The sequence below is a fragment of the Enoplosus armatus genome, chromosome 15, assembly GCF_043641665.1.
Source record: "Enoplosus armatus isolate fEnoArm2 chromosome 15, fEnoArm2.hap1, whole genome shotgun sequence".
In the NCBI taxonomy this organism is placed as follows: Eukaryota; Metazoa; Chordata; class Actinopteri; order Centrarchiformes; family Enoplosidae; genus Enoplosus; species Enoplosus armatus.
In genome coordinates this window covers 11,246,637-11,260,199 of record NC_092194.1, presented here as the reverse complement: position 1 = coordinate 11,260,199, position 13,563 = coordinate 11,246,637, and the positions used below count along the sequence as shown (strand labels likewise).

The following is a 13,563-nucleotide window of genomic DNA, read 5'->3' as shown; positions in this document are numbered from 1 at the left end:
TAACCCCGAGGGAGGCAGCTGCTAATGGCTCTGTGATTAGAGGGCTACCACCTAGCAACCTGTCACTGCTGTTACTCTCTAAAAACCCACCATTTTCCACCTCATCTACCTTCATGGTCATTTCACCACAGAGGGCAACTGGCATTTCATGTGTTTAAAAAAAATGAATTGTCATTTTTTAGGCTGCCATCAGTTTCTGCCTTTTTAATTACTGTAAAAAGCAAATTTGACATAGTGTTTACTCAGGATACAGTTCAGTCAGTGCAGTACTAGCAAAAAAGGCTGGGGTGGGGTCCCTGGAAGACCCAGTAGTGTTATTACTGAAGATAAACACACACACACACCCACATACACACACACACTCCAGTCAGTGGAAAATGGAAAGTGCTGAGTCCACGAGACTGTTCTGCTAACAGCGGACTTTCTGAGTGGACGCCGGCATGATGTCATGCCTCTCATCCTCTGCTTATTGACCGGTCTGTGTTTCTAACCCACCATGAGTCATATCAGCTTATCACGAATCAGTTACAGTGTCTGGATAGTTGCTGCAGAACCCTGTGTGTGTGTGTGTGTGTGTGTGTGTGTGTGTGTCTGTGTGTGTCTGTGTGTGTCTGTGTGTCTGTGTGTGTCTGTGTGTGTCTGTGTGTGTGTGTCTGTGTGTGTGTGTCTGTGTGTGTGTGTGTGTGTCTGTGTGTGTAAGGAGTGTTAGGAGAGAGGTCTGTGGTCTAAAGCTTTTTGGAGTGAGCGGTGATGCGAGTCCAGCTGTAAACTGTCTCATTGTGCTTCAGTGGGTCGTGAACACCCGAACCACCCACGCATGCTCGCTTTTTGAGATTTTAGATAAGAGCAGATTACTAATCAAGGCTTTTCCTTAGTTTGGTTTGCAGACTATAAACTAAAACATCAGCAGCATCAGTAGTTTTTAAAGTTATTGAACCAAGGATTTACAAATAGCAGAAGTGGTAGATTAAAGGGTCCAACAAGTTGTCTGCCAGATTGTTTTTAAACGTAATTTTTCAATACTGTGAGCACCTCAAACCACTCTATTCCTTTGTATTCGGTGGAGTCAGAGGGATCTGAAAACCAAATACAGCCAAAACTATCTGCATGACTAGATATCACCAGAGTTAAGTGAGAAAATGTTTTGTTTTTTGTAAAATGAACCCGGCCCTTTCAGAAAATGCAAATCCAAATCCAAAAATGCACCAGTACTACAGATCCAAACTCAACTCTGCCTTCGTTGCTGCCGACCAGGTTGTACATTCATTACTGAGGTGGGAAAAGGTGTGAGGAATGTGTAACAGGAAGTTCTATTCCTGGACATGTGAGGTAGTAGGTAGTAAGAAGTGATACGTTAACAAATGGAGGCCCTTGTCAAGGGCATGACATTCCTCCTCCGTCCTTTGGATTGAGACGGACAGGGAATCAGGGCACAAAGAGCTCGCTGCTCTCTCGGGGAGTGTTTTGCCCTGTGCCTTGGCCTATTCTGCTCTGCCATTCTCTGCCCAGCGGTGCCTGGATCTGGTATTTTTAGCCATTGTTACCATTTTTCTTCTCTCTCTGGCTCTGACATTTCCTTCCGCTCAGCCTCTCTTTTCTTTCTGGCTCTCTCTTGACCTGCAGTTCGTTTTTATAGCAGCTTCCTTATTTGCTTGAGCTTTTTTTTCTTCTTCACAGGCTCGTAACTTCTTTCACTTTGGTCATCAGCTCCTTTTGTACTTTTATAGTATTTTATGCTCTCTTTCCTCTGGTGGTTTCTGCCCTCGAGCTGGTTGACTGAATGGCTGAGTGCTCCTTGGCTTGGCACAGAAATGCACAGTTAGCCGGATATGAGTGCTGCTTAAGGTTTAAGTGCTAAATGTTTGTGTGGGTTTGAGTTTTCTTTGGATAAAAACCTCACTTCCATGCATAATTCAGCAGGTGCTTACTGTAGTTTTTGGTGTTTAATTACAAATCAACATTTTAGTTAAATGTGTCATAATCCTCTTGATGATTTGTTGTTATCATTGAAAGCAGTTGAGCATTCTGGCTCTGGTATCGGGTAACAATTCATTTGTCGAAATGCATTTTTTAGGGAATGACACGGCCAATTGCACCCAGTAATGTCTGCTTTTGTTTGTCCTAATCACTGTTTAATCAGACACGCAGCATTAGGGATGTTGTTTAATCAAGCGCTTTGCTCAAGCAGCTGATGTGAAAGCACACCCATGACGAAAGCGTTGCCTGTTGTCGGTGTGACTAGAGGAATCGAATCGAATGCCAAAAAATGATCGCACTGCGCGTATGCTTATCCTAAAACCCTCCAGCGTAACCTGTCCCAGTTCCCTGCTGAGACAGCTGTGGGCTTCTGTGCATCTGTGAGGAGGATGATTCAACTTACTGATTCACATTGTGATGAAACACACACCTGCAACCACACACACACACACACACATCTCACCACAGGGTCCATTAAGTAACTGTCCTGGAGCTTTCTGTCATATCAACAATTAACTGATCAATTCATCAACAAAAATAATAAACAATAATTTCAGCACTATATCCCAGACTATTGTTTACAATTTCTGCTTTGTGTTGTTTCTCACAGGATCTGAAAAAGCCTTTTGACAAAGCCTGGAAGGACTACGAAACAAAAGTGTAAGAAACCTAATATGTATACTACCAGACATTTGATGGTTTGTTAGTTCACAAGTTAAAACTGTGCAACATGTTGACCCAATGGTTAAAACCTTGTGATTACACAGTCATCATTAGTTTAAATTCAGCAGCACTAGTTAGTCTTAACTTACCAAACGTGTGTCAGTTAGTATGTTGAAATGTGCAGTATGTGTCATGTCTCTGTCTCGACTAACCGCTCTCCCCCTCTAACCCCATGTGATTATCTGTCAACACATCCTTGATAATGTGAATAACCAGCCCTCACCATCACCTTTCCGCCTCAACACCATTGTGAATGTGCATGCAAAGAACACATGACGTTTTATAGCACTTTCATATATTTTACAAGCTGCAAAGGACATTCTTTACTGAAAGGGTAATACATCTTCTCTCCAAACCGTTTCGATCAGACAGTACGGGCTTTGTACTGACTTCGAGAGTTCAGCCGGATGCTATGTGACCGTTCCTGACCGTCCCAACTTATTCTTATGATTTGACTCTATTGATAGCAAACAGACGCCATCAATAGAGTTCACTTTTCTGCCTGATTGGGAAAACCAACCAAACACCCCGACATGTCCTGCCCACTCTTCTTTTATCAGTGATCCTCTGGCCGTCTCTTATCTCTCTGCTGTCACGCTAATAAGGCTGTTCTCATATTCACAGACGCAGAGAGATTAATTGATTTCTGATTACCTAATTTGATTTGCAAGCTCTTCGCATCTGACACCCGAGTTTGAATTCTGTTTTCAGTCTGCGGGTCGGGAGTTGTCTCACTTTGGATGCTGTTCATTCAGGAGGAGTGTTTAATCTGAAATCTAATTACTAAAATCAGACCAATTTTCCTAAATTTGAATGCAGAATGTATCTTTCCAATTGGTGAATCACTCCCTGAACTGACAGGACTGAAAGTGAATGGATCCTCAGCCCAATCATCAGTTGAGCAACTGTCAGTTTGGCTGGCGGCCAAACAGCCTGGCTAACATGTGTCTCTCTATTAGTCGCAGCCCTGATGATGCTGTAATGCTGTCAGGGCTCAAGATTCATGTCCTGACAAAGACCAGCAGTGTGCTCGCAATGAAATTCAATTTGGCTTGTTCACTCTGGCAAAATGGCGAGTTTACAACCAAAACTAAATGCTGTCAGAACAGTTTGTGTCTTTTAAGGCTGATTGTTTCCGGTTTTTCCAACCATGTCTAAGACGATTGGTAAAAACAAACTGCTTTCCTTTTTTCAGAATACCAAAGAGAGAAAGGAAACTGACTTTAATTGCGTTTCCTCCCATCACGACTCACAGTTACTGTCATTAAACTAACAAACCTCAAGTCAAAGTTAGCATTTGTTAGCAGCACCATATTACACAGCCTTTGTGAACATGCCAAATGTTTCATTTGTAGTATCCTGCCTGTAGCTGCAGACTAAAGTGGGAAACCCAGCTGGGCGTGCAGTCAAACTAAAGAAGTAAATACACACCACTTTGCTTGAGGGACACTTATTGTGCAACAGCAAGAATCCAGAAGACTGTATTTTTTCTCTCGTTCATAAAGTGGTGAGACTTCATGAATCACAATATATAGGGAGTAACAGTTGAGAAGGACTGTTAAAGGAATAGAAAATACGCTTATTTGCTTCCTGGCGGAAAGTTAGATGAGACAGTCGATACCACGCTACAGCCAGGAGATGGTTAGCTTAGCTTAGCTTAAGACTGTGAACCGGGGGAAACTGCTAGCCTTGCTCTGTTCAAATTGAACAAAATCCGCCTACCAGTACAACTAAAGCTCACTAATTAACACGCTACATCTCGTTTGTTTCATCTGTACAAAAAACATGTAAAAACGACATGTTGTGGCTCTCGTCTAACTCGCGGCAAGAAAGCAAATTAGTGCATTTTTCCCAAAATGTCTAAGTATTCCCTTTGAGACTAGTTTTATATATTATAACAGAATGCTTTAAGTTGGCTCATGCAGTCCCACCACTTTGGTCTTTCCTCTTAGTTTTCCTGTTGAGTTTTGGAATGGCCTTTTTGTATTTATATTGCACTGAGCCTAGCAGGTCAGACGGATGACACAGTTGACCATGAGGGAGTGAAGTCTGTCTTGACGCACATGAACAGCTCTCGAGCGGCTAGCGGTCACCGACACATACTCGTCTCTTTGAGAGGAAACAAACTGCTGCATCCTTTTTGTAGCGAGTATGCTGTCATGAAAAAAACAGCATATGGAAAAGAATGCCCTGTTGCATGGATTGGTGTCTCCTCCCCTCCTGTGTGTGGTGTGTTTTCCTGGTTGCCTGTGACTGTATGCAGAGTTTATGGTTTTGTGAAAAAATCAGCCCTGAGTTCTGACTGTCAGGCAGCCTGGCGTGTGAAAGGTTTCACCAGAACATTTCCTCATGCCCTCCTAGGTCTATCCCTGACCGTTTAACCCCAAACTCAACCTTAATCATCTCTACATAATAATACCTACACATAACCAAATACTTAATGGACAATAATTATGTATAAAAATAGATTCCCCTTTTGATTTGAATTATAACATACAGGATGAGGACTGCTGACTTAAGTAATTCCCACTGTCTGACATCTGCTTTCTAATTTCTTCTGATTTATGTACCGGTTTCAATTTCCATCATCAGTGAGAAACAACAAGAAGTGCTTGATTTTGCTAACAAGCTTTATGCTAATGATGGAAAAGTTTAACCCCTCTCTTAGCAATTCTGATTTAAGAAGTTCAAACTACACAGATTTTTTCCCCCCAACCATTTCAATGCAATTAGCCAGATGTTTCTCCTCCACAAAATTAGTGTGTTTACTTCAGTATATTGGACATCTGGAAATGCAATGCTATAAAATCTGTGATGACTGTTTGCTGTGCATCTGAATGGCTTCTTTAGTTCTGTTGTCTGGAGGGAAAACCTCAGTGTTTGACCCTGTGGAGGATGTGATGTCTTCAAGACACCTCCATTAACATCACTTTCTCCAGGGATGGCTTTATTCCTACGACGGGGGTGAGGTGGTGGTGATGTAGGTGTTGTTGTGGAAGTGTTGTAAGAGGAAGACAAGTGATCACGCTTGTCTTCCATCATGAGGAGACGTTGAATAGTAAAGTTGCCTCGCCCGACAACAGAACTTAAAAACACATCACATGCCTTCAATTTAATCAATTAAGACTGCGTACTACCTGGGTGGTTTAGATGAAGCTACACAAACACAATGACATTACTGTTACACCATAAACCCCCCAAATCCCAGTCATTTCTAACCCTATAGCTAAAACTAACCTCTCTACCCCTTAATAACCATTTAATTAGTATAAACTTTCACTCAGCAACAGGGCTGATTTTACACAATAGTCACACTTTTTGTGCGTTTGTGGTGCTGTCCTGGATGTGCCGTGTGCTCTTTGACCCCTGTGATGTCACTTCCTGCCAGCACCAAGATAGAGAAGGAGAAGAAGGAGCACGCGAGGCAACACGGGATGATCAGGACGGAAATCAGTGGGGCGGAAATCGCCGAAGAGATGGAGAAGGAGAGGAGATTCTTCCAGCTGCAGATGTGCGAGGTTAGTCGGGCTAATGATTGGGAGTCGGGTCGCAGTTTGTTTAAATATGTTTACTATGGACCATAAAATAACTGCACACAGTTAATGGTGTGTATAACAGGTAGCAGTGGTTTATAAAACTTTAATGTCCGTCTTTGCCAAACATAGATATTTCAGAATGGCTGTGTAACCTTTTGGAATACAAATCTCAGATTAAATTTAGTATGTGTCCTTTGATGTTTTTACTTTCATAACACTTTACTTGAAAGATGAAGATTTCTACTTTGAAAGTAAAGTTGAAAGGGATGTATATGTTTGAGATCGAGCCCGAGTGGCCTTTCCCTCTGACTGAACCCGGCCTCACCCTTTCTGACTAAATCTGTATTCAATGTGTTTACAGTACCTCCTGAAAGTCAATGAGATCAAAATCAAGAAGGGGGTGGACCTGCTGCAGAACCTCATCAAGTACTTCCACGCACAGTGCAAGTAAGACCTACAAATATTATGCTCATTTAAACTGTTTCCAGCGAACCCGAAAAACATGTTTAGTTATATTACAGTTGTAGGGAAATTTGTTGAGGGCTTTCGATTTGTGTTGTCATGTGTCAGTTCATATAATTTAAGTCACTCACATCTAACTGCAAACCCATTTTGTGGCAGTTTCTGTGTTAACTTCATGTGCTCCCTGTCCAGTTTCTTTCAGGACGGTCTGAAAGCCGTGGACAACCTGAAACCTTCCATAGAAAAACTGGCCACAGATCTGCACACGGTGAGAAAACCAGCAGCTTCTCTTCTCTTCTTGCCTTCGCTCGACTCCAACAATCCTGTCACATATGTTTTTTTCTCTGTTCTCTCTCTCCTGTTTTCTTGATCCTGTCCATTACGGCAGATAAAGCAGGTGCAGGATGAGGAGAGGAAACAGCTGACTCAGTTACGAGACGTCCTCAAGTCAGCACTACAGGTGGAGCAGAAGGAGGTAACACACACTCACAAACACACACGTGGCGCTGAAAGTCCTCTATGACCTTTCAATGTCAGTCAAATATCCCATTTGAATTGGCTTAATTCCGATAAATCTGCTCTAAAATCAGATTATATTTGATACAAACAATCCTGAATAATTCACAGCTCTTTGACCTCTTAACTTGAACGTGGTTGGTACTAATGTAGGACTCTATCAGGGCTGTGGTCCACACAAACAATGTGTCAGCTGATTCAAGAGCATCTGTCATGAAAAGGCTGAGGTTTTTCCTATTTTTTCCAAACATGTGTTGCTATTTTCCATTTTCTCCACCACCTGAATGAGTGGACATGATTTTTAACTGACCCCAGCCCTGTGCTTAGCGAACTGTAAAATATGCTGCAGCTCCCGGTCTCACCTGAAGATTGTTTTCTTCTTTCCTTCTCTGCCTCCGTCTTTTGTGAAACAAGTCTAGGAGAGTAAGTGGACTTCTTGAACAAAAACCTTTTCTGTGATTGTTTGCATCCTGTTTTCATTGTGGTGTTGCTTCTGTCGTAATGTAAGATCAATAGTTTGTTTTCTGTCGGCTGTTACAGCCGATAATCCATATTTCTGTTCAAATATGACATTGCCATGTTTCAGTGCTTTGGTTCATTTAAGTTGTCCTTTTTATTTTAAAATGACTTTTCAATGAGAAGAGCTGGAGCTGCATTTCTGCTCTACCAAGATTATCCTGTCTGCTGTGTGTGCGTGTGTGTCTGCTGATAACAGCACACACCAATAAAACCATTAAAGCCCCGTCAACGCCGGCCTTCAGAAGTCGTCCTCTCTGTTTCCCGTAGTGTTTCCAGAAAGGAAATGACATCACTCATACAAACATCTGGCCTTTGTTTGGTCCTTGTTGTTGTTCCATTGCTTTCAAACCTGAATATCTAGAAGATAAATCATTGACTGTTAAATCTTTTAAAATCCAGGTTTATAATGAAAATGTGTTTTATCTTTTGATCCTTTCAGATTTGAGACTAAAATGCTAATGACAGCTTTTGCCCGCCTGCTGTTGCAGAATCTGGTGTAAAAGCTCCTCTCATTTTCTTATCCCCACGTGTACAAAATCATTCAGGCTCACAGCAGCAATCTTTCTATTGTTGTTCATACTTGCTCCGAAATCCTCAGAGGAGCCTGAGACCCAGAAGCGTAAATCGGAGCTATTTAACGCTTTACTGGCTCCGACTTGACTGCAGTGTGGATTTGCAAATCCACAAAAAAAAGCGCCTGCTTTTTTATTTTGTTTCATATTTGTATAAAGGCTCTGATTTGTCGTCTCTATTTGTTTGTGTGTGTTTTCCCAGGATTCACAGGTGCGGCAGAGCACCACCTACAGCCTGCACCAGCCGCAGGGCAACAAGGAGCACGGCACCGAACGCAGCGGGTACCTTTACAAGAAAAGTGACGGGTGAGCTTTTAAAATAACTTACTACCTACCTAACCTACTGTAGGTGAAAAAATGCCTGGTTGATTTACATGATGGTTGTAGACGTATGTTTTTATTTTGTACTGAGGTTAAAATGTGTTATAAATACATTAAAATAAGAAACACATATTTTAGCCTACAGTTATTTTCATTATGATTACTTCCCATTTAATTTAGTAATTGTAAAAGTCTATAAAATGTCACAAAATAGCAACATATGCCCATCACAGTTTCGCAGAGCCCACGCTCACATCTTGAAATTTAACTGACCAACCGTCCAAATAATGATTTTCAGTTTACAGTGATACAAAACAGAGACAAGCAGCAAATCCTCATGTTGGAGAAGCTGGAACCAGAGAATATTTGATGTTTTTCATTGAAAAATAACTCAAATATTTAATTAATTATCAAAATTGCTGCAGATTAGGTTTCTTATCAATCAATCGAGTGATTGTTTCAGCTCTGGAACTAATGATAGCATACATATGAATACACTGCTCAGCCTATGTGTCATAACTAATGCATGTGTTCTGTACTGTAACATGTGATCATATTAAATATTTTATAAGTGTCTGTTGCCACTGTGTTTGTGACGTACTTATCACTGTCTTTATGTGTGTCACAGGTTGAGGAAAGTGTGGCAGAAGAGAAAGTGCACAGCGAAGAACGGATACCTCACCATCTCACACGGCACAGTACGTAAACAACAGCGCTGTGTTTGTCTCCGTGTCCTGGCTGCAGGCCTTCTCCCCAGCCGCTCGTTATCTTCACCCATTAACCACGAATATATTAACAGACAGCAACAGAGAGCACAGGCCGAACATTCACCTTGCATCAGCTGAGTCTCTTTTTAACTTGAACTCCGTTTGTTCCCATATAAAGATTGAGCCCCGGCCCGGTCAACTCGACTCACTAACACAGTTCATCTCACACGTAGCAGCTTATCAGATGTTTCATTTGGCTCCAGCAGCAGTCAGATACGGCTAAACACAACACTCTCGCTCATTTATGTTGTTGTTATTACTCTCCCTGACTCCTTCCCTCCCCTCCTCTGTTCTTCGTCTCTCTCTCTGGCAGGCTAACCGGCCGCCAGCTAAACTCAACCTGCTCACCTGCCAGGTGAAACACAATCCTGAGGAGAAGAGAAGCTTTGACCTCATATCCCGTAAGTTGCCTTCCTTCTCATCTTTTTATCTGTGCTCACAGTCAGCCATCTCTTTTTTCCCTTTTTTTTTTCTTCTTCTTTCCCCAATCTATGTATGTTGCACTCAAATGCCTCGTTTTAATTAGCTCCATTCATCCAGGCAGCAGCAGGCCGAGATTTGTCAGGCAGCAGTGTGGATTTCAAATGGCTTTCTAGTTAGCGAACAGCAGTGAGCCAAAAATAAGCTGGTCTTTAAAAATATGTATATTAACACATCCAGCACATCTCAATCTAGCATTTAGTCTCAGTCCTAGAAGGAAACAGCAAACAAAAAGACTTTACAGCTGGACTATTTTGATAATCGAACAGTTTCAGTCATTTTTCAGTCAAATTGTGAAGGACATTTTTTGCTATTGTCATTTAATGAAAAGAAAATCTGCAAATCAATTAATGAAAATAATTGTTGACATTGTTTCTACCCTAATAGTCATAGTCACTTTTTAATAATATATGATAATTGAATTTAAGCACTTTTGAAGCTGTACATGCTGCAGACTTCACAACTTACACTTAACAGTTCATTTGGAATCCCATTGCAGCTTTTTTCTTTTCTGGTTTGACTGTGAGATGTGGCTAATAAAACCTTTTTAAAGTATTTTTCTAGGGGCATTTTAAGCCTTTTTTATTACCAAGTTGACAGTAGAGAGATGACAGGAAATAATGTGGAGAGAGAGAAGGGGAAGGACATGCAACAGATATTGCGGTTTACAGTCATTTAAGGTTTGGGAAGTTTATCCACACATAAGAGCTGGAGAGGCTGAGCTTCAGCCACTGGAGACACAACATAGTTTATGTAGCTTTGGATACAGTGGTGTAAAAAAAAAAATAGTTCTCAGTCTGTCTGGTTATTAGCAAGTGATTCACATATGAAGACAGAAATAAGAGCTAAAACAGGTTCACCCTCAGCGTGACCGGTCAGTAGGATACTTTAAAGCCCTCCGCAGGGAATCGCTCAGAGCTCCACTGCTCTTTGATCCATGTTCTCCTCTCTTCCCCCTCCCACTTCTCTCTCCTGTTGTGTCATTTGTTTCAGACGACAGAACGTATCACTTTCAGGCTGAAGACGACCAGGACTGTCAGATGTAAGTGCCTGTTCCTTCCTTCCATTTGTGTGTGTGTGTGTGTGTGTGTGTGTGTGTGTGTGTGTGTGTGTGTGTGTGTGTGTGTGTGTGTGTGTGTGTGTGTGTGTGTGTGTGTGTGTGTGTGTGTGTGTGTGTGTGTGTGTGTGTGTGTGTGTGTGTGTGTGTGTGTGTGTGTTCAGTCTGCTGCCTAAGTGCATCCTGTTTACCGCCTCGGCCACTTTCCACACACTTCCTACCTCACACCCAGCCAGACGCTTGGCCTTGTCTTTACCTCCCACCTCCTGTCTTTTACTTCACCTTTTTAACTCCCTCCGTTTTTCTTCACTTAAATACCTCGTAACCTTCTTTCTCCTCCTCCTCCTCCTCCTCCTCCTTTTCCTGTGTCATTATTCTCATTTTCACTCACTGACTCACCTCTCCTGTACGTCCCTCCTCTCCTCCCCTCTCCTCCCTCCTCCAGCTGGATCTCGGTGCTGCAGAACAGTAAGGAGGAGGCGTTGAATCAGGCATTTAAAGGGGACCAGCATGTCGGCGAGAACAACATCGTGCAGGAGCTGACCAAGGCAATCCTGGGCGAGGTCAAGAGGATGAGGGGAAATGACGTGTGCTGTGACTGCGGAGCACCCAGTGAGTGACCGAGATGACTGACAGCACAGAGTCAAAACACATTTTATGACCTTTAAATGATTGTTGCTGACAAAAATGGTTCACACACGTGGTTTTACGTGTTTTAAACGTATCAACTACAAATCATGTTTTATTTACATTATTGCTGACCCTTTCCCAGAGCAAGTTTCGCACTGATTTTCTACCCTCAAGGCAACATTTAGGTCATGTTTTATTTCTCTGCGGTGTGAAAATCAATAATAATAAGTAATCCATCATGGTGACCATTTCATTATTGTTTATATTTTATTGTTTTGTTCCAGTTGCATGATCATTGCATGGTAATGCAAGAGACTGATATTCAGAGAGTTCAGAGAGTAGTAACCTTTTCAATGCAAGGAAATAACCAAATCCTCATTATTTACTTATGACAACCATGTTTACGTGTTTATTTTTTACTATTTGTTTGCTGACGACATAGTAATGTTTATGGAAGGTCATACATCTAAACAGTCAGATCGTTCTTGGAAACATCACAAAACGTACTTTTAAAATGGTCCTGGCCAGAGTTGAATGTTAGGAATTGAGATTCTTGGAATTTCTTGTCCTTATTAACAGTACATCATTGCAATAATTATGATAATACTGCTGCCACAGTTTGCGTGGCGTTAGATGGTGGAGGCGCACACACACACACAGTCATCTCCCAAAAATGACAAAAAGTTTTCATATATGTTGAGTCTAGCCTCTTTCTTTTTTCTCAACAATTTTGTGAGCGTTACAGATTGAAATGTCCATGAAAATACAGCTTTTAATGTGATTAAGACAGAGGATTAAATGTCTTACCAATGTTGTTCACATGTCGCTGTATGTAATCTGAGGTTTTGCAGTAGTGATGCTCTTAAGATACCTGTAGCCATCACACAGTAACTGGAACAATATGTGCATTTCCAAGTTGAGAGAGGTGCTGTGCATATTTTACGCAAGATTTCACAGCAGCGGTAACGTCATTATTTATTTAAATCTACCAACATGGGTACAGGATCAGTCAAGATCCAACAGTCAAAATTAATTTATGGTGAGAAATCCTAGGGGAAAAAAGTGATATATTGTCTGTAAGCATTGACTTTAATATTGCGGGAAATCCTTCAAACCTAGTCTCAACTTCCTGAAAGCCACACTGCAATTTGAAGTATGTTTCAAGACTGAAGGATAAATGAACAGAAATGATTTGCTGCCTGGACGTCAATCTAAAAGTGTTGTAATGATGTGTATGCATAGTTATGAGCTAAATCATGCAGAACCACTGGGAAGTCCTCGGCTCAGAAAATACTGAAACTCTTGCAGACTGGATCCTATATTTGTGAAGACATGGAGTCTCCCAGTAATTTCTCCCAAATCCCATGAAATTTCCTCCTGCAGACATGGATATGCTTTTACATACTGTACATGGCACACACACGTACAGTATATCCACACATACACTGAGTATCCAGGCCAGACTTAGCTACAGTCCAGCTTGGTCACTTTGCTCTGACATTGTGTGCTGTGAGATAGTAAAAAGCCCGTCAGGCAGCTATTAAATTTCCAGAGCCACAAGGACACATCAAAGTTGGCTCACGTGCTGCAGAAATTACTTTTGCTTTAGTGGTTTTTGCTCAAGGACAGTGTGTCACCCATATTAATGTCTCCCTCTCTTCCCCCTCATGTGTCGTTTACCTCCTCTTCGCTTCCATTTTCTTGACAGTTTTTCTTTTTCTCTTTCTCAGACCCGACGTGGCTGTCCACCAACCTGGGCATCCTCACCTGTATTGAATGTTCTGGGATCCACAGGGAGCTGGGAGTCCACTACTCCAGGATCCAGTCCCTCACTCTGGATGTACTCAGCACCTCAGAGCTCTTGGTAAGTCACCGCCTGTCTTCTTGCTGAATCACTTCACATTTTAGTTTTTCTTTTGTCACAGTTTGAGTCATCCCATTGTATTGATTTTCCGCACAAATCTCTTGAGATTTTTAGGCAACATAAAAACCTGAGGAGAGGA

At 41.8% G+C, this 13,563-nt stretch overlaps 1 protein-coding gene across 1 annotated transcript in view; it reads left to right on the top strand.

Moving 5' to 3' along the window:
- asap2a (ArfGAP with SH3 domain, ankyrin repeat and PH domain 2a) overlaps window positions 1-13,563 on the top strand; it is a 56,204-nt gene that overhangs the window by 30,659 nt on the left and 11,982 nt on the right. Inside the window, exons 5-15 of the mRNA XM_070919790.1 lie at window positions 2,588-2,637; window positions 6,089-6,218; window positions 6,598-6,683; window positions 6,891-6,966; window positions 7,087-7,173; window positions 8,508-8,611; window positions 9,255-9,324; window positions 9,707-9,794; window positions 10,867-10,915; window positions 11,376-11,542; window positions 13,291-13,424. Coding sequence (XP_070775891.1) covers window positions 2,588-2,637; window positions 6,089-6,218; window positions 6,598-6,683; window positions 6,891-6,966; window positions 7,087-7,173; window positions 8,508-8,611; window positions 9,255-9,324; window positions 9,707-9,794; window positions 10,867-10,915; window positions 11,376-11,542; window positions 13,291-13,424 — 1,041 coding nt within the window. The remainder of the gene's footprint in view (window positions 1-2,587; window positions 2,638-6,088; window positions 6,219-6,597; window positions 6,684-6,890; window positions 6,967-7,086; window positions 7,174-8,507; window positions 8,612-9,254; window positions 9,325-9,706; window positions 9,795-10,866; window positions 10,916-11,375; window positions 11,543-13,290; window positions 13,425-13,563) is intronic.